General features: G+C 42.1%; 1 protein-coding gene across 1 annotated transcript; it reads left to right on the top strand.

Moving 5' to 3' along the window:
* The first annotated feature begins 55 nt into the window (after positions 1-55).
* Positions 56-27,932, top strand: LOC120914069 (myosin-4-like). Its single transcript, XM_040324521.1, has 40 exons — positions 56-149; positions 3,837-4,052; positions 4,131-4,274; positions 10,332-10,488; positions 10,580-10,607; positions 10,703-10,817; positions 11,348-11,440; positions 11,523-11,586; positions 11,672-11,770; positions 12,761-12,864; positions 12,943-13,081; positions 13,198-13,316; positions 13,405-13,554; positions 13,633-13,803; positions 14,123-14,429; positions 14,523-14,593; positions 14,684-14,771; positions 14,856-14,973; positions 15,073-15,196; positions 15,280-15,416; positions 15,602-15,857; positions 15,979-16,221; positions 16,307-16,483; positions 16,572-16,717; positions 16,797-16,887; positions 16,971-17,360; positions 19,425-19,551; positions 19,743-19,861; positions 21,148-21,344; positions 21,428-21,611; positions 21,730-21,895; positions 21,988-22,112; positions 24,319-24,627; positions 25,243-25,446; positions 25,535-25,660; positions 25,743-25,913; positions 26,509-26,613; positions 26,722-26,817; positions 26,916-27,050; positions 27,794-27,932. The coding sequence occupies exons 2-40, from the start codon at positions 3,849-3,851 to the stop codon at positions 27,812-27,814; spliced, it is 5,820 nt and encodes a 1,939-aa protein (XP_040180455.1). The 5' UTR covers positions 56-149; positions 3,837-3,848; the 3' UTR covers positions 27,815-27,932.

The raw sequence follows: 27,932 nt of genomic DNA, 5'->3' as shown, positions 1-27,932 counted from the left end.
GTCTTTGCTATAGATTGGCTGCATGGTGCTGCACTGGATGGGGATACAGGACATCTCAATTGGGATACAGGACTTACTTATTTTGTTTCTTTTTATTTTTTTTCACTTAAAGGGGTTAGAAACCTTTTCACCGAGAGCAGCACTAGAAGGTGAGTTTTCAAACTATTTTAGATATTAACTTTTCTTGTTATATAGCCAACAGGCAATTACATTTTAAAAGTTACATATAATTGCTTTGGATACAAAAACATATAGCTCCTCTTTTTTAACTTTGTATAGAGTGCTGTGGGGTTGGAACCTCTGCCAGATTTAAAATCTTAGCTGTTTCCTCTACTGGAGAGATTCATTATCTGTGTGCCCTGGAGTCCCCTGTAACTTTGATTGGGGAAAAATCAAAAACTTTGAGTTTTCACTAGAACAGGAATAGACGAGAAATCTTATATAAGTAACACTGTCCCAGTGATAACTGTCTAATGCCGCGTACACACGACCGTTTTTCGGGTTCTAAAAAATGAAGTTTTTTTTTAAATGTCATTAAAAACGATCGTGTGTGCGCTCCAGAGCATTTTTCACGATGTAAAAAATGGCCATTACAAATTTCGAACATGCTCTAAAAATGGTCGTGTGTGGGCTTTAACGACGTGAAAAAAACAACTTAAATCTCCCACTCCACTAACTTTAGCGTAACGCCCCACTAACTAGAAAAAAAGGGGGGCGTTACAATACATTTAGGCAGGGTTCACACTAGTGCGAATTGGATGGGTTCCCCCCATCCAATTTACATAACAGGAGATTATGACCGACTCTCTATGGGGCCGGTTCACATATCTCCGTGGCAGCTCCATCCTGTGCATCTCTGGCTCCGTTCCAGGGCTGAAATTTGGTCCTAATTCGTCCCTGAAACTGAGAACAGGGAAAAAATCTTAGCTGTTTCCTCTACTGGAGAGATTCATTATCTGTTTCCTCTACTGGAGAGATTCATTATCTGTGTGCCCTGGAGTCCATTGTAACTGGGATTGGGGAAAAATCAAAAACTTTGAGTTTTCACTAGAACAGGAATAGACGAGAAATCTTATATAAGTAACACTGTCCCAGTGATAACTGATAACTGTGATAACTGTCTTTCGAACATGCTCTAAAAATGGTCGTGTGTGGGCTTTAACGACTTGAAAAAAACACGCATGCTCAGAAGCAAGTTATGAGACGGGAGCGCTCGTTCTGGTAAAACTAGCGTTCGTAATGGAGTAAGCACATTCATCACGCTGTAACAGACTGAAAAGCGCAAATCGTCTTTTACTAACAGGAAATCAGCTGAAGCAGCCCAAAGGGTGACTCCATCCGCATGGAACTTCCCCTTTATAGTGCCATTATACGTTTTGTACGTCACCGCACTTTGCTAGACCATTTTTTTTTTCACGATCGTGTGTAGACAAGGCCGTTTTAATGATCGGGTTGAAAAAAACGTTGTTTTTTCTAGACCCTTAAAAACGTCATTTTTTAGAACCCGAAAAACGGTCGTGTGTACGCGGCATTAGAGGGAATTTTTCTTTTACTTCCTGTCGTGTCTGCAGGACAGGAAGTCAATTGAAATCTCTTCAATGGGAAACAGATGTGAAAAAGAATATCCAACAGGGGTTATAGCCATCTCATACTCTATCCAAAGCAAAAAAAAAAAAAAAAAAAACTTTAATAGCACATGCCAGTCCCCCTACAATCCTTTACCATTAACAGAAATAGCATATCATTTTAATAATTTTAATTACCGTAATCATTTTAAACCACAAAAGGAATCTTAATTGCAATTTCAGTGACCGCTGAAAAAAAATACTTTCAGTGCTGGGACAAGGTCCCTTCACGCCCAAGGCGAAAGGGCCAACATGCACCCTTTATAAGCTGTGAACTACTTCAAGAGTATATTTTGTACTACCTTTTTTTTTCCCCTTATAAATATCTGCTTTCATTTCACCCAAAGAGAGTATCATCTGTTCCACTTGTATGTGTTTTTCCCCTTAAATAATACGCTTGTGTCTCAGAAGTAGCAATAGCTTGCGGATAAAAAGGCTCACTCAAAGCAAACCTGTCACTTTTCAATTTGTAAGGGCGGTAAAAGCCATTAAAAGCTTTAACTTCTTTACATGTCCTCTTATTCATGCTTGGAGCCCAGGGTGCACAATTTCTGAATGTTGACTTTCAGCTCTCAAAGTTGAAGCTCTGGCATACTTACTTCAACTCCTAATACCACGTGTTACATTGTTTTAACCAGTGGTGGGGGAAAATATGGAGGCATGACAGAGCTCTAATTTTGAAGTTGGAAGTCAGTATATGCATATTAAGAGTCCTGGTTCCTGGGTGCTTAAGGATAACACATAAAAAAGATACATGCAGGCCCTTTTGGTGCCCACTTTCAGAGGGCTGATATTAGCTTTTTTAAGTAACATGTGCCCTTTAGCTCTTCACTGTCAGATCATTTTTTTAAAAATGTACATGCACTATATTGCCAAAGTATTGGGACACCTGCTTTTTACACGTACATGAACTTTAACAGCATCCTAGTCTTAGGGTTCAATATTGAGTTGGCCTACCCTTTGCAGCTATAACAGCTTCAACTCTTCGGGGAGGGATGTCCACAAGGTTTAGGAGTGTGTCTATGGGGAATTTTTACCATTCTTCCAGAAGCACATTTGTGAGGTCAAGCACTGATGATGTACGAGAAGGCCTGGCTCGCAGACTCTGCTCTAATTCAACCCAGAGGTGTTCTATTGAGTTGAGGTCAGGACTCTGTGCAAGCCAATCAATTTACTTCACCCAAAACTCACTCATCCATGTCTTTATGGACCTTGTTTATGCAGTATTGCGCAGTCTTTATAGACCTTGTTTGTGCATTGGTGCGCAGTCATGTTGGAACAGGAAGGGGCCGTCCCCAACCCACAAAGTTGGGAACATGAAATTGTCCATAATGTCTTGGTATGCTGATGCCTTAAGAGTAAGAGTTCCCATCACTGGAACTAATGGGCCAGGCCCAACCCCTGGAAAACAACCCCACACCATAATCCCCCCTCCACCAAATGATTTGGAGGGGTGGCCCAATAATTTTGGCAATATAGTGCAGATTGAAATGGAGATTCTAGAACTGAAAATTTTCTAAAGACCACACAGTATTCAGCTATAAAGTTACAGTAAAACAAAACAAAAAAGACACAATAGAAGCATTAAAATTCCTATTAAATGTAAGAGAATAAACTATGTTAAGTTAGTAAATAAAGAGTTCTAAGCTGAAAACCGTGTGCCCTTTTGCAAAAACTTAAGATATGATAAAGATAAAAATGTACACAGACAATATATTTAAAGCCCCTACTACTTCATCAAACTAAGGTTAGACAAAAATAAAGCCCTTAAAGTTATTCTTTTAATTGCAACATATGTGACATACTTTATAGGAATACATATATATGTCCCAAGTATGTAAATGTGTGTTTGTATGAATAGGTTGTATGTATGGAAGATGCAGATTAGAAATAAAGAGACATCAGGACTCAGGCCTGACGTAAAATGGAGGTCCCATCTGAAACTCTGCAGTGATCAGCTGCAGAGACCAACTGTTTTAGCTATGACTTTTGGCAATCAAAGGGTTAAAGAACATTAATCACTTTCCCTGTTTCGACCTCTCTAATGGCTAATTACAAAAAAAGGCACATTATTCAGCTGTGCCTAAACCACAAATGTGTATAATAGTCCATACAGGGTAATCAGAGAAGCACATACTTCATAAAGAACATGTCAGATCTATAATATCAACATGCATTACTTCAACATACTTTTTGTTTCTTCTTACTCAGACTGCCTCAGCCATGGCTTCAGATGCAGAAATGTCGGTTTTCGGACCCGCTGCTTCCTTTCTACGGAAATCTGAGAAGGAAAGATTAGAGGCACAGAACAAACCTTTCGATGCCAAGAACACTTGCTTTGTGGAGGATCCCAAAGAGCTCTATGTGAAGGGCTTAATAACTGCTCATGACAGTGGCAAAGTCACTGTTAAGACAGATGATGGAAAGGTAAGCTGCATAATTCAATTCACATAGTAACAATGCTGGTTAACCACAAGACAGCTCAACCAAGGCTTGTGTTTGCAGGACGTAACTGTCAAAGACAGCCAGGTGTACCCCCAGAACCCTCCGAAGTACGACAAGATTGAAGACATGGCCATGATGACCCACCTGAACGAGGCTTCTGTGCTTTATAACCTCAAAGAGCGTTACGCAGCCTGGATGATCTATGTAAGCTGGTTTTATGTCTTCCATATATATATTCGTAAGGTAAAAGCTAGAATCAGCTTAAAGACATCTAAGATATTATCTATGTCCTGCTAGCACTATCATAATAATAATAATAATAATAATAATAATAATAATAATAATAATAAAGCAATAAAAAGGGGGAGGGGTATGCCTATATATCAAGAATATTGTACGAGTGAATTTGAGAGATGACATCACTAAGGGAGCTAGGGAGTAGTGTTGCTCACGAATATTCGCATTGCGAATATTCGACTCGAATATAGCATATTCGAGAAATCGCGCTATATTTCGAATTTCGCGGTGAATATTCGCAATTCCGAATATTCGCATTTTTTCAATTTGATTTTTAAAACAGATCACATCCTATCGACGTCTAAAAGCATTGCTGGTATGATTAGAGACCCTGGGCCGAGTAGCTAAGCTGAGGCGATCCTTTTATGTTGCCAAATTGAAAAAAAAAAAATTGCGATTTTTCGCTATTGCGAATGCGAAAATGATTGCGAATTTTCGATAACTGTGGTAGGAGAACTCTGATTGTCTCTGATGCAAAAGGGGGGGGGCTTTGTGTATGTGTATGTTATGAATATTTGTATGTTTGATATAATTTTTTTTTGTAAGAAGGAAAAAATTGCGCATACCTTAAAAAAGGGGAGAATACAGCAGCAACTCAAAAATTTTATACAACATAAATTAATACAAGACAGAAAATGGAGTCGCTCTACAAGAATAAAAAATATGTCTAGTGACAAGACATGTGGGCAAATTATAAAATAAGCAAGCGCAAATAACTTGTGAAATACACAGTGAAACAAATATATAAAGAAATATAGTCCCAATAATAGAAAAATAATCTTTCATAAAAATGTCTTTGATATGTGAAGTGAAAAAAAGTCCAAAGCATGCAGCATGAACGTGTTCAATCTTCAAGGTGTTTGATTGACAAACGGCCGTGACAGATGGATAGAGTAAAGAATCACCACCAATGCAAAACACTTTTTATTTTGTATTGTAAAATATCACGAATATTCTGAGCCAATCAGAGTGCTCCTTCCGCATTTGCCGAATATTCGCAATTATTTTGTATTGTAAAATATCAAGAATATTCTGAGCCAATCAGAGTGCTCCTTCCGCATTTGCCGAATATTCGCAATTATTTTGTATTGTAAAATATCAAGAATATTCTGAGCCAATCAGAGTGCTCCTTCCGCATTTGCCGAATATTCGCAATTATTTTGTATTGTAAAATATCACGAATATTCTGAGCCAATCAGAGTGCTCCTACAGCATTTGTCGAAATTGCGCAATAAATATCGCATTCGCATGTTGCGATATTTCGATAAAATATCACGAATATTCTGAGCCAATCAGAGCGCTCCTCCAGCATATCTCGAAATTGCGCAATAAATATCGCATTCGCATGTTGCGATATTTCGATAAAATATCACGAATATTCTGAGCCAATCAGAGCGCTCCTACCGCAGTTATTAAAAAAATCGCAATTATTTTCGCATTCGCAATAGCGAAAAATCGCAATCAATTAATTTCGATAAAATATCACGAATATTCGAATTTAGCGAATATATCTCGAATATTCGAATATATATTCGAGATATATCGCGAAATCGAATATGGCGTATTCTGCTCAACACTACTAGGGAGGAGGTGGAAGGGGGAGACGGATCTCCTATCACAATATGGCTTAGCAGCAAGGATGGGTAGTGTTATCATGATGGGGGATTTTAATTATCCAGACATAGACTGGGTGGAGGGGACCACGCATTCGTCTAAGTCTCGCCAGTTCCTAAATGTTTTGCAGGACAATTTCATGGTTCAGATGGTAGATGCACCAACTAGAAATAAAGAGTTACTAGACCTACTGATTACCAACAATACAGACCTGATCACAGATGTGGAAATACAGGGCAATTTAGGAAACAGCGATCACAGGTCAATTGACTTCAGTATAAATCACACAAATAGGAAACATAAGGGGAATAATAAGACACTGAATTTCAAAATAGCCAACTTCCCTAAACTACGAACCTTGCTAAAAGGCATTAACTGGGATAAAATCTTAGGAACAAAGGGCCAGATTCAGGTACATTTACGCTGCTCCCCCACGGCGTAACGTATCCCATTTACGTTACACCGCCGCAGGTTTACAGCGTAGGTGCCTGATTCACAAAGCTCTTACCTGTAAACTTGCGGCGGTGTAATGTACAGTAGGTGTTTGTGATATTGTGCTTTTAGCACGACAGCGTCGCGCTGATACTCGGCGACATGGTGCCGAGATCTCGCCGACACCTCGCACTCACTGGAATAGTGACAGCACATCCCAGCAAGCGCGTCATAGAAGCGACGGGAGATCCGACTTGGATTCCCGCCAATTCTACACGTGTGCGGCGTTTGTTATGAATCCTGAGGGGGAAGTCCCCGCCGGATTTTAAATAAAAATCCGGCATGGGTCCACCTCAGGAGCATACCGGGCCCTTAGGTCTGTTATGGGTTGTAAGGAGAGCCCCCCCTACGCCGAAAAAAACGGCGTAGGGGGTCCCCCTACAATCCATACCAGACCCGTATCCAAAGCACGCTACCCGGCCAGCCAGGAAGGGAGTGGGGACGAGCGAGCGCCCCCCCCCCTCCTGAGCCGTACCAGGCTGCATGCCCTCAACATGGGGGGGTTGGGTGCTCTGGGGCAGGGGGGCGCACTGCGGCCCCCCCACCTCAGAGCACCCTGTCCCCATGTTGATGAGGACAGGGCCCCTTCCCGACAACCCTGGCCGTTGGTTGTCGGGGTATGCGGGCGGGAGGCTTATCGGAATCTGGGAGCCCCCTTTAATAAGGGGGCCCCCAGATACCGGCCCCCCACCCTAAGTGAATGAGTATGGGGTACATCGTACCCCTACCCATTCACCTGCAAGAAAAGTGGTAAAAACACAAATAAACCACACAGTGTATTAAAATATTTTATTTTTCTGCTCCGGAGGCCGCCCCCTGTCTTCTTTATTAGCTCTTTTACCAGGGGGGGCTTCTTCTTTGACGTCTTCGGGTGTGTGGGGGCCGCCGTCTGGTTCTCTTCCACCGCCGGGGGGGGGGGTGGCTTTTAAAAAAGCCCCCACCCCCCGGCGGGTTTCCTCCGGTGTCTTCGGCGGGGCTCTTCTTCTTCCGCTATCCCGACGGGTCTTCTCCGCTATCCGGGGGGTCTTCTCAACTCTCCGGGGTTCTCCTTCTGTCTTCGCCGCTCTCCGTTGTTGACTCGTCGCACCCCGGTTCTTCGTCTCGCAGTCCGGTCCCTTCTTCCGTGCTGTACGTCTTCTCCTTCCGTGCTGTGATGAGTTCTTCTTCCGCGCTGTGACGTCATGTTCTTCACGTCTCTTCTTCTCCCGATGTTGACACGCCGGTCCTTCTCGCTGAAATGACGGATGCGCGCCTTGCATCGGACCTATATAGGCCTCACAGTCCCATCATGCTCTGTACCTACCCATGTGATACCTACCCACGTGGGTAGGTATCACATGGGTAGGTACAGAGCATGATGGGACTGTGAGGCCTATATAGGTCCGATGCACCCGCGCACCCGTCATTGCAGAGAGGAAAGGCGACGTGTCAACATCGTGAGAAGGAGAGACGTGAAGAACATGACGTTACAGCGCGGAAGAAGAACTCATCACAGCACGGAAGGAGAAGACGTACAGCACGGAAGAAGGGACCGGACTGCGAGACGAAGAACCGGGGTGCGACGAGTCAACAACGGAGAGCGGCGAAGACAGAAGGAGAACCCCGGAGAGTTGAGAAGACCCCCCGGATAGCGGAGAAGACCCGTCGGGATAGCGGAAGAAGAAGAGCCCCGCCGAAGACGCCGGAGGAAACCCGCCGGGGGGTGGGGGCTTTTTTAAAAGCCACCCCCCCCCCGGCGGTGGAAGAGAACCAGACGGCGGCCCCCACCCACCCGAAGACGTCAAAGAAGAAGCCCCCCCTGGTAAAAGAGCTAATTAAGAAGACAGGGGGTGGCCTCCGGAGCAGAAAAATAAAATATTTTAATACACTGTGTGGTTTATTTGTGTTTTTACCACTTTTCTTGCAGGTGAATGGGTAGGGGTACGATGTACCCCATACTCATTCACTTAGGGTGGGGGCCGGTATCTGGGGGCCCCCTTATTAAAGGGGGCTCCCAGATTCCGATAAGCCTCCCGCCCGCATACCCCGACAAACAACGGCCAGGGTTGTCGGGAAGGGGCCCTGTCCTCATCAACATGGGGACAGGGTGCTCTGAGGTGGGGGGGCCGCAGTGCGCCCCCCTACCCCAGAGCACCCAACCCCCCCATGTTGAGGGCATGCAGCCTGGTACGGCTCAGGAGGGGGGGGGGGGGGGGCGCTCGCTCGTCCCCACTCCCTTCCTGGCTGGCCGGGTAGCGTGCTTTGGATACGGGTCTGGTATGGATTGTAGGGGGACCCCCTACGCCGTTTTTTTCGGCGTAGGGGGGGCTCTCCTTACAACCCATAACAGACCTAAGGGCCCGGTATGCTCCTGAGGGGGGACCCATGCCGGATTTTTATTTAAAATCCGGCGGGGACTTCCCCCTCAGGATTCATAACAAACGCCGCACACGTGTAGAATTGGCGGGAATCCAAGTCGGATCTCCCGTCGCTTCTATGACGGCTCTGTCTCCATCGCGGCAAGCCAGCTCGGCGCTGGCTCCCGCGATGGGGCTCGTAGGTGCTCAATCTCGCCGAGAAAGAGAGCGAGATTGACACAAAATCGGGTTCACCTACTGTAAATGCGCTCAGCGCAAGCCCGCCTAATTCAAATGGGGCGGGCACCATTTAAATTAGGCGCGTTCCCGCGACGAACGTACTGCACATGCTCCGTCGGGAAAATTACCCGACGTGCATTGCGCTAAATGATGTCGCACGGACGTCATTTGTTTAGACGTTAACGTAAATGGCGTCCAGCGCCATTCACGGACGACTTACGCAAACAACGTGATTTTTAAAATTTCGAAGCGGGAACGACGGCCATACTTAACATTGCTTAGGACACCTAGGAGGTAGCCCTAATTTTACGACGCGTATCTCGACGGAAACAACGTAAATTTAGATCGACGGGCATCGCGGATGTTCGTGAATCGCCGTAACTAGTCATTTGCATATTCTACGCCGACCGCAATGGCCTCGCCACCTAGTGGCCGGCCTAGAATTGCATCCTAAGATCCGACGGTGTAAGTCATTTACACCTGTCGGATCTTAGGGCTATCTATGCGTAACTGATTCTATGAATCAGCCGCATAGTTAGGACGGGCGGATCACAGAGATACGACGGCGTATCAGGAGATACGCCTTCATATCTCCTTTATGAATCTGGCCCAAAGAGCACGGAGGAGAGATGGGTTTTCTTTAAGAGCATATTAAATAAGGGCATTAGCCAATGCATCCCACTGGGTAATACATTTAAAAGAGCGAACAAAGGTCCTGGATGGCTTAACTCCAATGTAAAAATGCATATAAACGCAAAGGAGAAGGCCTTTAAAAAATAAAAGGTTGAGGGATCATCATCAGCATTCAGACTTTATAAGGAATGCAACAAGAAATGTAAGGGTGCAATTAGGGCGGCTAAGATAGAGCACAAAAGACACATAGTGGAGGAAAGCAAAAAAAAATAAAAAAAATTCTTAAAAGGGGTTGTAAAGGTAAAAAATGTTTTTCCTAAATAGCTTCCTTTACCTTAGTGCAGTCCTCCTTCACTTACCTCATCCTTCGATTTTGCTTTTAAATGTCCTTATTTCTTCTGAGAAATCCTCACTTCCTGTTCTTCTGTCTGTAGCTCCACACAGTAATGCAAGGCTTTCTCCCTGGTGTGGAGTGCCGTGCTCGCCCCCTCCCTTGATGGGGCGAGCAGGAGAGTCAGGGCGCTCTCTACGTTGCAGATAGAGAAAGAGCTGCGTGTTAGTGGGCATCCTGACTCTCCTGCTCGCCCCCACCCCCCTCAAGGGAGGGGGTGGAAATTAATCTGCTGATTATTTATTTTTTTACTTTCAGACCTATTCTGGCCTGTTCTGCGTCACTGTAAACCCCTACAAATGGCTACCAGTGTACAACCCCGAAGTTGTTGCCGGCTACAGAGGAAAGAAGCGTCAGGAAGCCCCACCACATATCTTCTCCATCTCTGATAATGCATATCAGTTTATGTTAACTGGTAATATGCTTTTAAGAATTAACTCATGCTATTAAGGCATTCACAGACTCATTACTGCAGACAACTCACGTATGTATTTAATCTTTTTCAGACCGCGAAAACCAGTCTGTCCTAATTACGTAAGTACAATTTGAGATTGCACTCAGCTGTTGCAATTGTACATTTAAATTATAGCTGTGGCTCTTTACTGACATTCTTTAAAATCTGTAACCAGCGGAGAATCTGGAGCTGGAAAGACTGTGAACACCAAGCGTGTCATTCAATACTTTGCAACAATTGCAGCTATTGGTGATTCAGGAAAGAAGAAGGAATCAAGTAACAGCTTACAGGTGAGATCAGAGAAACTATCGAAACATAATATATAACTAAAAGTTGTCTTAAGCCTCGTACACACGATCGGATATCTGATGGAATCTAATCCGATGGATCTTTTCGTCGGATATCCGATGAAGCTAACTTTCATCAGTCTTGCCTACACACCATCAGTCAAAAATCCGACCGTGCCAAAATGCGGCGACGTAAAACACTACGACGTGCTGAGAAAAATGAAGTTCAATGCTCCTGAGCACGAGTCGACTTGATTCTGAGCATGCATGGATTTTGGACCGATGGACTTCCACACAGAAGATCGTTTTTTTCTATCGGTTTTTTATCCATAGGAAAAATTTAAAACATGTTCTATTTTTTTTCACCGATGGAAAACAAACCCACACACGATCGGTTTGTCCGATGAAAATAGTCCATCGGTCTGTTTTTATTGGACAAACCGATCGGGTGTACAGGGCTTTAGACTTGAAGTAATCGTTGTGTCACTATTTCATATAAGAACAACTCTGAAGTATTATTTAACAATTAACAGGGAAACCTGGAAGATCAAATCATCCAGGCCAACCCTCTGCTGGAAGCCTTTGGTAACGCCAAAACCTTACGAAATGACAACTCCTCCCGTTTTGTAAGTAGTAACATTTATATTAATCTAATTAGGATTATTATTTTCTATTTTATACTATCAATATTGTTTTTGAAATCCCCAGGGTAAATTTATCAGAATCCACTTTGGAACCACAGGAAAATTATCTTCTGCAGATATTGAGACCTGTAAGACTTGCTGAAAACTTATCATATTTACTTCTTTTGACATTTATTTGTTCCTTTAGTAATAGCTCTAACCTTTTCTTTACAGACTTGCTAGAGAAGTCCAGAGTCACATTCCAGCTTTCAGCAGAAAGAAGCTACCACATCTTCTACCAGATTCTGACCAACAAGAGACCAGAACTGATTGGTAACTTCAATTAAACTTCCATATAAATCTTCTGCAAATGTAATAAGAATATAGGGCCAAATCCTCAGCCAGGCGGCGTAACTTAACTTTTTCCATTTAAGTTACACCGCCGCAAATTTCCCAAGTTAGTGCCCGATCCACAAAGCACTTACCTGGGAATTTGCAGCGGTGTAACTTAAATTCCGCCGGCGCAAGGCGTTCCTCTTCTCCAGGGGGCGATTACCATTTAAATGAGGCGCGCTCCCGCGCCGGCCGTACTGCGCATGCTCGTGACGTCATTTTCCCGACGTGCATAGCGCGAAATTACATTACGTCGGGCTTTGTGGATTGCGACGGGACAATAAAGTTGCGTCGGGTAAAAAAAAAGATACGGCGCCAAAAAAAAAAATTGAAATTTAAAAAAAATCGCGTCGCGAGCAAGAAAGGTCTGTTTTTACAAGGTGTAAACAGTTTACACCTTGTAAAAGCAGCCCTAATTTTGCGTTTGCAAAATATAACTTACGGAGAAAAAACGAAGCTGAAAAGCTTCGTGGATCTCCGTAAGTCCTAATTTGCATACCCGAGGCGGCATTTCGACGCAAAAAGCCCCCAGATGCGGATGCGGTACTGCATCCTAAGATCCGACAGTGTAATTCAATTACACATGTCGGATCTTCGTCCTAACTATGGGAAACTGATTCTGTGGATCAGTTCCATAGTTAGGACCAGGGATACGACAGAGTAACAGCAATTACTCCGTCGTATCTCTTTTGAGGATTTGGCCCATAGAGAATAGTCATTTACTTTCAAATATATTTATGTTGTTAGGATAGGAGCAGCTTAGTTATGTTTACTTTGATTAAATATACATTGTATTTGTTGTATGCTAACAAATACGTTGGTACATATTTGTACGCTGTACAAATAGCAAGTGAGTTTATCTGTGGCAATAATGGTAATAACGTGCAAGTTATTATCGAATGTCACTTTTATAATCTTTATATCTTTTAGAAATGCTTCTTCTGACAACAAACCCATACGACTACCCCTTCATCAGCCAGGGTGAGATTGCTGTCAAGAGTATCGATGACACGGAGGAATTGATGGCTACAGATGTAAGTAGCGTAAATGTAGGTTCTTTAGCAATAACCAGAGACAATTGTGCAAAACATGACACATACATATATTTGCAGAGTGCCATTGACATCCTGGGCTTCTCACCAGATGAAAAAAATGGCATCTACAAGTCGACTGGTGCTGTTATGCACCATGGTAACATGAGATTCAAACAGAAGCAAAGAGAGGAGCAGGCTGAGCCTGATGGCACAGAAGGTAAGTAAAAATATATTTATGCTTAACAGGAAATTAAACAAAGGCACGTAAAAACTCTGTAAGCACTCTAGACAAGCTTTATTTTTTTATTAAAAACTCGACATATTATTTTCTAGTTGCTGATAAAATTGCCTACTTGATGGGACTCAATTCTGCTGACCTGTTAAAGGCTCTCTGCTATCCTAGGGTCAAAGTCGGCAATGAATTTGTCACTAAGGGACAAACTGTCCAACAGGTAATATGCTATATAGAATCATAAAGGTAAATGTTAAAGTTAGTTAGAATATTCTGGTAGGAAATTATTAATGTGTCCTTTTTTGTAGGTTTATAATTCCGTTGGTGCCCTCAGCAAATCTGTATATGAGAAGCTCTTCTTGTGGATGGTTGTCCGTATTAACCAACAGCTGGACACTAAGCAGCCAAGACAGTACTTCATTGGTGTACTGGATATCGCTGGATTTGAGATATTTGATGTAAGTAGATCTTTAAAATTCTGCAGAAAACCTGGGATACTTAGTATTAGTAGTAATATTATCTAAATTCTCACATAGTTCAACAGCTTGGAGCAACTTTGTATTAACTTCACCAATGAGAAGTTGCAGCAGTTCTTTAACCACCACATGTTTGTCCTGGAACAAGAGGAGTACAAAAAAGAAGGAATAGATTGGGAGTTCATTGACTTTGGTATGGATCTCGCAGCCTGTATTGAGCTTATTGAGAAGGTGCGTGCCAATCTTTTGCATTCTTTCCTTTAAATTATAAGTAGATTTGAGATTTACACACATATATATATATATATATATATATATATATATATATATATATATATATATATATTTGTGTATTTATTTTTTAAATGGAAAATTGTTACCAAAATGTACCGTAATTTTCATTTCCTGGCCTGCCCTCACTTCAGAACAAATTTTCTCATGTGTGCGGAGGTGTGGCTGGCCAGATAAAATATATATATATATATATATATATATATATATATATATATATATATATATATATACTGTATTTATTTATTTTTCTTCACAGCCAATGGGCATTTTCTCAATCCTGGAGGAGGAGTGCATGTTCCCCAAGGCTACTGACACTTCCTTCAAGAATAAGCTCTATGATCAACATCTGGGCAAGTGCAAGAACTTTGAGAAGCCCAAACCTGGTAAGGGAAAAGCGGAAGCACACTTCTCTCTGGTGCATTATGCTGGCACTGTGGATTACAACATCAGTGGATGGCTTGATAAGAACAAGGACCCACTGAACGAGACTGTTGTTGGCCTTTACCAGAAGTCTTCAGTGAAGCTCCTGGCCCTACTTTACTCTTCCTACTCAGCTACTGATGGTACGTAATCCATTAAAATTATTATAATAATGTAACTCTGCAATTTCCACACATTTCATGGAATAAATTTAAACATTTACATCTCTTTTTCAGGTGACTCTGGTGGAAAGGGTGGAAAGAAAAAGAAGGGTTCCTCCTTCCAGACTGTGTCTGCCCTGTTCAGAGTAAATAGTTTGGATGGCAAAAATTATACTGTTCTATATCTATAACATTTTTTATGCAAACATAGTTACTATAATTGTAATGTTTCACAGGAAAATCTGAACAAGCTGATGACCAACCTGAGGAGCACTCACCCTCACTTTGTGCGTTGTCTGATCCCCAATGAGACAAAGACTCCAGGTAAGTGTTTTTTTTTGTACTATAGGGCATAGAACAGTGTAGATTTTGTTCTTTTTTATAACAATGTGTGCCACCCTTCTCCAGGTACTATGGAGAATCATCTGATCATCCACCAGCTGAGGTGTAACGGTGTACTGGAGGGTATCAGAATCTGCAGAAAGGGCTTCCCCAGCAGAATCCTTTATGGTGACTTTAAACAACGGTAAGACTTTTACTTTTGTTCTGGTTTATCCTCCAGTTGCTAAGTCTTTCAAACAAACTGATAAAAACAAATATTTGAATGGTGTTTGGCTGACTTCAGATACAAGATCCTGAATGCTAGCGCAATTCCAGAAGGACAATTCATTGACAGCAAAAAGGCTTCTGAAAAACTCCTTGGCTCAATTGATGTTGACCACACACAGTACAAGTTTGGACATACTAAGGTATAAAATAACTATTTCCAAGTCAGTGCAGAAACACTGTGGGTTTTTAAAGGTGGTTTAATTAAGATTTATTTTCCCCACAGGTGTTCTTCAAAGCTGGTCTTCTGGGTACCCTGGAAGAAATGAGAGATGATAAATTGGCCCAGTTGATCACTCGCACTCAAGCTCGTTGCAGAGGTTTCTTGATGAGAGTAGAATTTAAGAAGATGATAGAAAGAAGGTATTTATGACATTGCACTGTAATACACCTGGCCTTTGATCCAGGAATTAAACCCACATGGTACTTTTTTTAAAAAAAAACTTGCAATAAAACACTTTATTTTATTTTATTTATTATACAAAATAAAGATAAGCTGATTGATTTGTATTCACATAACAATGACTATTATGCATTCTTTAAAATAGGGATGCAATCTTTATCATCCAGTACAATATCAGATCGTTTATGAATGTAAAGCACTGGCCATGGATGAAACTGTACTTTAAGATTAAGCCTCTTCTGAAGAGTGCTGAGACAGAGAAGGAGATGGCTAACATGAAAGAAGAATTTGAAAAGACCAAGGATGCACTTACTAAATCAGAAGCAAAGAGGAAAGTACTAGAAGAGAAGATGGTTGTCCTTCTGCAGGAGAAAAATGACCTCCAACTTCAAGTGCAGTCGGTAAGATGCTTTAAAAAACACATGCATATAATTGTTAAAAAACGTTATTTTGACATTAACCACATTACTTATTTTTTATGATGGTTACTTACATTACTTATATTACATTATTTGCATGTAGGAAGGTGAGAGCTTAAATGATGCAGAGGAAAGGTGTGATGGTCTTATTAAGAACAAGATTCAACTGGAGGCTAAAGTCAAAGAGCTCAACGAAAGGCTTGAAGATGAGGAGGAAAGCAATGCAGAGCTTACAGCCAAGAAGAGGAAATTGGAAGATGAATGCTCTGAACTCAAGAAGGACATTGATGACTTAGAGCTGACATTGGCCAAAGTTGAAAAAGAGAAACATGCAACAGAAAACAAGGTTGGACACATTATAATAGTCATGTAAATGCCATGTTTCTAATCAGTATATCAGAAGTCGTGTATCATTCTTCCACTTTTCATAGGTTAAAAACCTTAGTGAAGAACTTACAACTTTGGATGAGAGCATCGCTAAGCTCACCAAGGAGAAGAAAGCTCTTCAAGAGGCTCATCAACAAACTCTTGATGATCTCCAGGCAGAGGAGGACAAAGTTAACTCGCTCACTAAAGCTAAAACTAAACTTGAACAGCAAGTGGATGATGTGAGCACTTTTTGTTTAATTTGTGCCTCATTTTTACTCGATAACTGACCTGGTGACATATTCATAAAAACATTTTTTACCCAATCAGCTGGAAGGTTCTTTGGAGCAAGAGAAGAAACTTCGTCTTGACCTTGAGAGAGCCAAGAGAAAGCTTGAAGGTGATTTGAAACTGTCTCAGGAAACCCTCATGGATCTAGAAAATGAAAAACAACAAACTGAAGAAAAGCTCAAAAAGTTAGTAAGAATAAAACTGTTTAGAAACATCTGTGCATTGAAAAGAAGTCCCTAACAGCTATTAATTTTGCCAACATAGGAAGGACTTTGAAATAAGCCAGCTACAAGGAACGATTGAAGATGAGCAATCCCTGGGATCTCAGCTGCAAAAAAAGATCAAGGAGCTACAGGTAAGATTACAGAGCTAAAATGCAGCCATATTTTTTTGATGATCAGTAAAGCTGTATATAATAATGGAATGTCCCTTTAAAAGGCCCGTATTGAAGAAGTTGAGGAAGAGATAGAAGCTGAACGTGCTGCTCGTGCCAGGGTCGAGAAACAGAGAGCTGACTTGTCCAGAGAACTTGAGGAGATCAGCGAGAGGCTTGAAGAAGCTGGTGGTGCAACGTCTGCTCAGATTGAACTGAACAAGAAACGTGAGGCTGAGTTCCAGAAACTGAGACGTGATCTGGAAGAGTCCACACTTCAGCATGAAGCTACCTCTGCAGCCCTGCGCAAGAAGCATGCTGACAGTGCAGCTGAACTTGGAGAACAGATTGACAATCTCCAGAGGGTTAAGAAGAAGCTGGAGAAGGAGAAGAGTGAGCTGAAAATGGAAGTTGATGACCTTGCCAGTAACTTGGAGAATGTCTCCAAAGCAAAAGTAAGGCTAACCTCCACAATAAATGGAATATGTTTTAGAGTAATACTTATATGAGAGTGGTATTAACTTCTAAAACAAAAATGTTATGTATTGCATTTTACCAATCCTTAAATGTGGTGATCTGGCCAGTAACACACATCCTGTCTTAGGCCTCGTACACACGACTGAGGAACTCGTCGTAATTGAAACATCGTTTTCCTCGACAAGTTCCTTGTCAGGCTTGTGGAGAAACTTGACAAGCTTTCTTTGCGTACACACTGTCAGCACCAAATCTTCTTGTTCTCAAACGCGGTTACGTACAACACATACAACGGCAGGGGAAGTTCGATTCCACTGGCACAACCCTTGGGGCTGCTTTTGCTAATCTCATGTTACTGTGTGCATTACAAACGCTACTTTTACCGAAGGTGCGCTCCCGTCTCATACTTTATTCTGAGCATGCGCGGGTTTCTTAGCATACACACGAATGTGTTTCTCATCGAAAACCAGCCCGACGAGGAACACAGCGAGGAAATTGAGACTCCCGTAGAGGAAAAAGAGAACTTGTTCTCTTTTTTCCTCGTCGAGTTCATCGACAGTTTCCTCGATGAAAAACATACACACGACCGTTTTCCTCGGCAAAAAAGCTCTGCCACCAAGTTTCTTGATGGATTCTGTTGAGGAAAACGGTCGTGTGTACGAGGCCTCAGGGTGTCTCCGGCTGGATGGAAGAGCAAATGAGACTTACTTGGACTGCAGCATTGACAACTTGGGGACAGGGTAGTGTTGGATGCAAATGGACTTGACTAACAAATTAAAGCTGAACACTTGCTAGCTAAGCAGTTACAGCAACAGTTTTTTTTTCTTTTAGGATAAAGGTTTTACATAAATCAATAAATGCTGTCCATTGTAAGCACTTCTGTCAGTGTTAAATGGTTTGTCTCAATACTCTTAACCACTTAATGCCCGCTGCACGCCTATTTACGTCCACAGAATGGCACGTACAGGCAGATGGGCGTATATATACGTCCCCGCCTTCTAGCGGGTCGGGGGTCCGATCGGGACCCCCTCCGCTGCGTGCGGCGGGCGGATTCCCACGGGGAGCGATCCGGGACGATGGCGCGGCTATTCGTTTATAGCCGCTCCGTCGCGATCGCTCCCCGGAGCTGAAGAACGGGGAGAGCCGTATGTAAACACGGCTTCCCAGTGCTTCACTGTGGCGGCTGCATCGATCGAGTGATCCCTTTTATAGGGAGACTCGATCGATGACGTCAGTCCTACAGCCACACCCCCCTACAGTTGTAAACACACACTAGGTGAAACATAACTCCTTCAGCGCCCCCTGTGGTTAACTCCCAAACTGCAACTGTCATTTTCACAATAAACAATGCAATTTAAATGCATTTTTTGCTGTGAAAATGACAATGGTCCCAAAAATGTGTCAAAATTGTCCGAAGTGTCCGCCATAATGTCGCAGTCACGAAAAAAAACGCTGATCGCCGCCAATAGTAGTAATAAAAATAATAAGAATGCAAAAAAACTATCCCCTATTTTGTAAACGCTATAAATTTTGCGCAAACCAATCGATAAACACTTATTGCGATTTTTTTTACCAAAAATAGGTAGAAGAATATGTATCGGCCTAAACTGAGGAATTTTTTTTTTTTTATATATATATATATGTTTTTGGGGGGATATTTATTATAGCAAAAAGTAAAAAATATTGCATTTTTTTCAAAATTGTCGCTCTATTTTTGTTTATAGCGCAAAAAATAAAAACCGCAGAGGTGATCAAATACCACCAAAATAAAGCTCTATTTGTGGGGAAAAAAGGACGCCAATTTTGTTTGCGAGCCACGTCGCACGACCGCGCAATTGTCTGTTAAAGCGACGCAGTGCCGAATCGCAAAACCTGGCCTGGGCATTTAGCAACAAAATGGTCCGGGGCTTAATCTGATGCAAATAAAGAAACAAAATCCTTAAAAAAGAAACAAATGCAGCCACCACAAATACTGTAAGAATGGTTAAGCTGCAATACAGTAATTTATTGTTTTTAAATTGATATTCTTATATTTTCTTTTGCAGGCCAACCTTGAGAAAGTGAACCGTGTTTTTGAGGATCAGCTCAGTGAACTCAAGACTAAAGATGATGAGCACATTCGTGTTATCAACAATCTGACTGCACAAAGAGCTCGCTTCCAGACAGAGAATGGTAAATTTTATCAATGTCAATAATTTTTAACGACTTTCAGTACATTTTATACAATAAAAATAGCAATATACTTTATTATAGGTGGTACACTATATGTATAAAATACTAATATTGCTTTAGCAGTTTTTGGTAATAAATTAAAAAACATTTCTTCATATAATTTGTTCTAATTAAATATTTTCTCTTATTAGGTGAATTTTCTCGACGATTAGAGGAGAAAGAAGCTCTGATATCTCAGCTGACCAGAGGAAAACAAGGCTTTACTCAGCAGGTTGAGGAACTTAAGAGGCAGCTTGAGGAGGAAAGCAAGGTATGTGAAAGAGAGAGAAAATGGCGTATTCTTCTATTTGTATTGGCATGATTCAAATTGACCCCAAAATTTCCTTATCTTCTCTAAAGCAGGTCCCAGCATTCTTTATTTGTTTTGCTTTTGCCTTGTTCCTGTAGTGAGAAAAAACTTTTATTAACCTTCATGATTGGGTCTGGTTTTCTTTGTAACTCTGGAGTTATTCCAGATGCTGGAGGCTCTAGTCCTGATGCTTTCAAGCCACCTAAAGAAAGGGGGAGTAACAATTAATAAGCAGGATGGGATGAATCTCTCAGAAAATTGAAGGCTGTTTTCTTGCACCTGTTATTGTAAAAATCACAAATAGTCGGTAAACTGCTGCCAATATTCCTCAAAAAAATTAAGTAGCTGATAGGCCTTCTTCACTTTGCAACCTTGTGTGAGTGCTCCATGTAAGGATTTCTGAAGTGTGCACCCCACAAATTTACAACATGAAACAATCTCAAGTCTACAGGTACATACCCAATTTAGAAAGAAGGTGCTGAGCTTCCTAAAATCCAGTCTTCTCATTGGTTTTCTATAGATTAATGGAGAGATTGTTTACTCTATACCAAACCTCCAGTTTCTCAACTTCCTACCTATACATGAGCACGAATTCCACTACTTCTGCGTTATCTGCAAACTACATTTCAGTATTTGCAGTTTTTTTTTACAGATATCAAAAATGATGGAAATGTGCCTGGATTCCAGAGATGTAAACTTTAACATAACTATAGGGTAGAAATTGTTTTACACTTAGGCCTCGTACACACGACAGGACATGTCCGATGAAAACGGTCTGCGCACCGTTTTCATCGGACATGTCCGCTGGCGGATTTTGGTCTGATGGCTGTACACACCATCAGACCAAATTTCCCGCGGACAGCGAACGCGGTGACGTGGCCGCGCCGCGCCGATGACACGGCGACGTGTGCGACCCTGGAAGGTCAATGCTTCCACACATGCGTCGAATCACTTCGACGCATGCGAGGGCTTTCGGCCGAGCGGACATGTCCGGTGAGTTGTACAGACGACCGAACATATCCGACGGACAGGCTTCCAGCGGACATGTTTCTTAGCATGCTAAGAAATTTTTGTTCGCTGGAAACCTGTCCGATCCGCCGGAAAATTGTCCGGTCGGCCGTACACACGACCGAACAGGTCCGCAGAAACTGGTCCGCAGACCAGTTTCAGCGGACATGTTCGTCGTGTGTACGAGGCCTAATACTTTAGTGTTTTCGTTAACTTTTGTTGCTGAATATTGTTTACAGGCCAAAAATGCCCTTGCCCATGCCCTGCAATCATCCCGCCATGACTGCGACTTACTCCGTGAGCAATTTGAAGAGGAACAGGAGGCAAAGGCTGAGCTTCAGAGGTCTCTCTCCAAGGCAAATGGTGAAGTTTCCCAATGGAGAACCAAGTATGAAACTGATGCCATCCAGCGCACAGAAGAACTGGAAGAGGCCAAGTATGCCAGTGAAAAAAAATAATCAAGTCTAAAATGGAGAGGTGTGTGCAATACCTAAAACCATTTTGATTATTTAAATACAGAAAGAAGCTTGCTCAACGTCTCCAGGAAGCCGAGGAACAAGTTGAGGCTGTGAACTCCAAATGTGGTTCCCTAGAAAAGACCAAACAGAGGCTACAAGCTGAAGTTGAGGATCTGATGGTCGATGTAGAGAGAGCAAATAGTGCAGCTGCAGCTCTGGATAAGAAACAGAGGAACTTCGACAAGGTAATGTCAGGATACATACAGAGTAACAAAAGCTGATTTTATGCTAGTAAGAAAATAAAACTGTACATTGAGCCATCATCAACAGATATACAATAACTATTTTTCTGATCTTTTTCAGGTACTTGTTGAATGGAAACAGAAATATGAAGAAGGCCAGGCTGAGCTAGAGTCGGTTCAGAAGGAAGCTAGGGCACTAAGCACAGAAATCTTTAAGATGAAGAATGCTTATGAGGAGTCCTTAGAACACGTTGAAACCCTAAAACGCGAAAACAAGAATTTGCAGCGTAAGAATTCCCTAATGCATATGAATTGCATCACCTAGTGCAATACATGAGATTAAATATCAGTTACATGATACTGTTAAATTTGATTGCAGAGGAGATTTTAGATCTCACTGAACAGCTTGGGGAATCAGTTAAATCAAATAATGAGCTTGAGAAGTCCAGGAAGCAAGTGGAGCAGGAAAAGAGCGATCTACAATCTGCTTTGGAAGAAGCTGAGGTATTACAACATGTTAAACGTAACCACTAAACGTACCCCCTTCCTGACCAGGCCATTTTTTGCGATACTGCACATTTGCTGACAATTGCGTGGCCGTGCGACACTGTACCCCAGGGGTCTTCAAACCATGGCCCTCCAGTTGTTCAGGAACTACAATTCCCATCATGCCTAGTCATGTCTGCGAATGTCAGAGTTTTACAATGCCTCATGGGATGTGTAGTTCCGCAACAGCTGGAGGGCCGTAGTTTGAGAATCCCTGCTGTACCCAAATTAAATTGTTTTTTTTTTTTTTACCCCCACAAATAGAGCTTACTTTTGGTGATATTTGATCACCTCTGTGGTTTTTCTTTTTTTGCGCTATAAACATAAACAAAAAAAACAGACAATTATACTTTCTGCTATAAAACATATCCAATAATAAAAAAAAAATCTAGTTTCATCATCAATTTAGGCCAATTTGAATTCTACTATATATTTTTGATAACAAATCCCAAAAAGCATATATTGATTGGTTTGCGTAAAAGTTACAGGGGCAGATATACGTACAGCAGCGCATATTTCCGCCGGGCGTAGCGTATCTAAGATGCACTACGCCGCCGTAACTTACTTTTTTTTCGAATCCTCAAAGAATGTGCGCCGTAAGTTACGGCGGCGTAGTGTATCTTTGGCGGCGTAAGGGCACGCATTTCAAATCGATGTGATGGGGGCCTGTTTTATGTAAATACGTCGTGACCCGACGTAAACGACTTTTTTTTTGAGCGGCGCATGCGCCGTCCGTGGGGGTATCCCAGTGCGCATGCTCGAAATTAAACTGGAACAAGCCAATTCTTACGACGGTGATGTCATTCTACGCAAATCCCTATTCGCGAACGACTTAAAAAATTCAAATTTCGACGTGGGAACGACGGCCATACTTAACATTGAGTACGCCACCATATAGCAGCGATAACTATACGCCGGAAAAAGCCGAACGCAAACAACGTAAAAAAATGCTCCGGCCGGACGTACGTTCGTGGATCGCAGTATCTAGCTAATTTGCATACTCGACGCGGAATTCTAAGGAAACGCCACCTAGCGGCCAGCGTAAATATACACCTACGATCCGACGGCGTACTAAGACGTACGCCTGTCGGATCGATCCCTCATTCCGTCGTATCTGGTTTTGTGGATACAAAACAAAGATACGACGTGGGAACTTTGAAATTATGCAGCGTATCAATAGATACGCCGGCGTAATTTCTTTGTGGATCTGGCCCACAGTGTTTACAAACTATGGGATAGATTTATAGACTTTTTATTTATTTTTTTGTTTTTACTAGTGGTGGCATACAGCGATTTTTAGCGGGACTACAACATTGCAGCAAACAAATCTGACACTAATGCCGCGTACACACGATCGGATTTTCTGTCGGAAAAACCTTGGATGGTTATTCCAACAGAATTTCACTCAAGCTTGACTTGCATACACACGGTCACACAAAAGTTCTCTGAACTTTTATCCGTCAAGAACGCGGTGACGTACAACACTACCACAAGCCGAGAAAATTAAGTTCAATGCTTCTGAGCATGCATCAAATTGTTTCCGAGCATGCGTCGGAATGTTGCCCGTTGGAATTGCTACAGACGATCGGATTTTCCGATAGAATTTTTTTTAGAACCAGCTCTCAATCTTTTGTTGGTGCAAACTCTGACAGCAAAAGTCCAATGCGGCATACACCCGGTTGGAATTTCCATTCAAAAGCTCACATCAGACTTTTACAGTTGGATTTTCCGATCGTGTGTACAAGGCATAAGTGACACTTTTAGGGGACCAGTGTCACCAATACAGTGATTAGTGCTAAAAAAAATGCACAGACTGTGTATAAACATTACTGGCAGGGAAGGGGTTAAGATCAGGGGCAATCAAAGGGTTAACTGCTTTCCCTGGGTGTGCTTTCTTACTGTGTGTGGGGGATGGACTAACATGAGGAATCTGTGTTCCTGATTATCTCTCTTTTCCCATCTGACAGAACGACAGTCTGTCTTATTTACATAGGCAGATCGTCGTTCTGTCATTCCCCCATGTGCCCCAGAGCCGACAACGAGAATCACTTACAGGTTCGCAATTGCATTCTTAAGGGTCTTCCTGGTGCAGTAAATGGGTGGTTGAAAAATAGTATTTTTTTTTTAATTTGTCAGGCTTCTAATGTTTTTGGTTATTTGACAGGGATCTCTGGAGCATGAGGAAGCCAAGATTCTCTGCATTCAGCTTGAGCTGAATCAGGTGAAATCTGAGGTGGACAGGAAGATTGCAGAGAAAGAGGAGGAGATTGAGCAATTGAAGAGAAACAGCCAGAGAGTTATTGACACCATGCAGAGCACACTGGATTCTGAAATTAGAAGCAGGAATGATGCTCTGAGACTGAAGAAGAAGATGGAAGGAGACTTGAATGAGATGGAGATCCAGCTGAACCATGCCAACCGCCAAGCTTCTGAGGCTCAGAAACAACTCAGGAATGTGCAAGCTCTACTCAAGGTACTTCCTTCCTCTTCAATTGAATTATATCAGTTTACAAAAAAGATTATATGTCTGTATCTGTAAACTTCGCTGGTTAATTGTTAGGCCTCGTACACACGGACGGACTGTTTTCAGCGGACATGTCTGCCCGGAGATTTCTGTCTGATGGTTGTACACACCATCAGACAGAAATCCGCGCATACACGATACGCGGTGACGTGGCCGCGCCGTCGCTGCGACGATTACGCGGCGACGTGCGCGGCCCTGGAAGGTCAAAGCTTCCACGCATGCGTCCGATCAATTCGACGCATGTGAGGGATGGCGGCCGAGCGGACATGTACGGTGAGTCTGTACAGACGACCGAACATGTCCGACGGACAGGCTTTTAGCGGACAAGTTTCTTAGCATGCTAAGAAACATTTGTCCGCTGGAAAACGGTCGGCTGGACAAATGTCCGCTGGAAACCTGTCCGGTCGGCCGTACACACGACCGAACATGTCTGCTGAAACTGGTCCGCGGACCAGTTTCAGCAGACATGTTCGGTCGTGTGTACGGGGCCTTAAACTCTATTGCAACGTTTTTAATGACATCATTCACTTCAATATTACTATTTACTGTTTGTCTGTCTTAAAGGATGTCCAGCTTCATCTTGATGATTCCTTGAGGAGCCAGGAAGACCTGAGAGAACAGGTGGCTGTAGTGGAGCGTAGGAATAACCTTCAACAGGCTGAAATTGAGGAAATTAGGGCTGCACTGGAACAGACAGAGAGGTCTCGCAAGTTGGCTGAGCAGGAACTTTTGGATGCAAGTGAACGTGTTCAGCTTTTGCACACCCAGGTAAAAGGATAATGTTAGAAAAAGAGACAGGTAAAATATAAAATGGTCTGAAAGGAAAAAGGTCTATAATGTGCTGTCTTGTTTGCAGAACACAAGCCTCATCAACACCAAAAAGAAGTTAGAAAATGACATGAGCCAGCTGCAGAATGAAGTTGAGGAAGCTGTCCAAGTGGCCAGAAATGCTGAGGAGAAAGCCAAGAAGGCCATCACTGATGTATGTATTCAACTCTCTCTCCATACAAATAATTTATCTAAGAAAGGAAATTTGATTTCAAAGTTTCATCTTCTACTCAAAGGCTGCATTGATGGCAGAGGAGCTAAAGAAGGAGCAGGACACCAGCGCCCACTTGGAGAGAATGAAGAAGAACCTTGAACAGTCAGTGAAGGACCTGCAGTTTCGATTGGATGAAGCAGAACAGCTGGCAATGAAGGGTGGCAAGAAACAGCTCCAGAAACTGGAGGCTAAGGTAAGCAATTTATTATAGCAGTTTTCTTTCTTAAAGCGGGAGTTCACCCAAAAATCAACTTTCTGCAGTTAGATACTGCTGACATCTGCAGTATGCTGGTCTTTTTTATTTTATTTTGGTACTTATCGTTATAGCAGTATTTCTTCTATGGCTCAGAGCGGGGAATCCTTCGGGGAATGGGCGTTCCCGAAGGCAAGCAAGTTGATTGACGGCCTTCGATAGCGCGTCACGGCTTCCGAAAACAGCCGAGGTGACACTTGGCTGTTGACGGCGCCTGCCGTGTAGAGCTGACTGCGCAGGCGCCATAAATTGCCGAGCGTCACTCATGTATCTTCGGAAGCCGTGACGCGCTATCGAAGGCTGTCAATCAACTTGCTTGTCTTGAAGGGAACGCCTATACCAGGAAGTAATCCCCGCTTGGAGCCATAGAAGAATTACTGCTAAAACGATAAGTACCAAAAAAAAAAAAAGACCAGCATACTGCAGATGTCAGCAGTATGCTGGATCTAACTGCAGAAAGTTGATTTTTGGGTGAACTCCCGCTTTAACTGTACTCCAAGAGTGATAACAAATCACATAAAAATTGTTCCTTTAGGTGCGTGAATTGGAGAATGAGTTGGAAAATGAACAGAAACGTGGAACAGAGGCAATTAAGAGTGTCCGCAAATTCGAGAGAAGAGTGAAAGAACTGACCTATCAGGTAACTTAACATTGATTTATTTAATCTTTTGGCAAGCAGTACATTAAACTAAATATAAAAAAATTATAAATGTTATAAACTATAAAATAACAATTATTTAATTTCTAGACTGAGGAGGATAGGAAGAATGTCGTGAGACTACAGGATCTGGTAGACAAACTACAGTTGAAAGTAAAAGCCTACAAGAGACAGGTTGAGGAATCTGTAAGTCGGGGATAAAATCTCATTGATTTTCTATGTATATTAAAACCAGTCTCATACATGGAATTCTTGGCTAACAATTGGTCTTTTTCTTTCTCCAGGAGGAACAAGTCAATGCTCACCTGTGCCGCTTCAGAAAGGTCCAGCATGAATTGGAAGAAGCTGAGGAGAGAGCTGACATTGCAGAGTCCCAGGTCAACAAACTCAGAGCAAAGAGCCGTGACATTGGTGGAAAGGTACAGACATACTACTAAATGTTCACTAATATTGCATTAAGGTGGAAAGTATACTGTAAAATTAGAAATTATTGTATATTTGTTCTGCCCTCACTATACGTGACTGAGGTATAACTAGACAGACAGCTAACTCTCCTCTCTTAACAACTCATTGACACCAGGGCAAGGTCATTTTTTCAACTTTTATTGCAGGGAAGTTAGAGTAAAACTGAATAAAAATAAATAACATACAATCAGTATACACAATATACAAAATAAACAGTCCTAACACACTAGTCTAACTAGGGGAAGGGATATGAACATACCAGCGATGTTTCCATAGGCTGACATTAGAATTGTAGCTGAAGATGTGGAGTCCTCTGGAGAAGGTGCATGTCTGCAGAAGAAAGATGGATACTGGGCTGTCTCTCACACCTCATGGTATAGACCAGTGGAATTATGGGAAGCTATGGTGGCTTTTAAGCAACAATCACTATCTACCTTCAGTAAATTATTCACAAATACTGAGTATGTAAAGAGCTACTAGATGGTGATATTACAATGTATCATACATACCATTAGCATATACAAGAATTAACAATGAACATAAGAAGACTTGCTGAAGGCATGACAATATTGTTTGGTAACCTATTATGATTTTCAAAATCTAAATTTAAAAATCAGAAAAAAAAACTCTAGTTCCATATTTCATAAAGTGGTTTAGTTTGTCAGAGCATATTGTAAAGCCTGTTTTTCTTTTACAGAAACCTGAGAGCGAAGAGTGAATAACTCTCAACCAATACCCACCAGAGGAGGAAGAAATTTGCAGAATGTGAATTTCTGCTTTCTCTAAAATGTGTCTCCTATATGTGTATAAATAAATAATTTTTAATCTTGTAACCA

Source organism: Rana temporaria, chromosome 9, assembly GCF_905171775.1.
Source record: "Rana temporaria chromosome 9, aRanTem1.1, whole genome shotgun sequence".
In the NCBI taxonomy this organism is placed as follows: domain Eukaryota; kingdom Metazoa; phylum Chordata; class Amphibia; order Anura; family Ranidae; genus Rana; species Rana temporaria.
The sequence above is the reverse complement of the archived record's forward strand: the minus strand, read 5'-3'. Positions and strand labels throughout refer to the sequence as shown.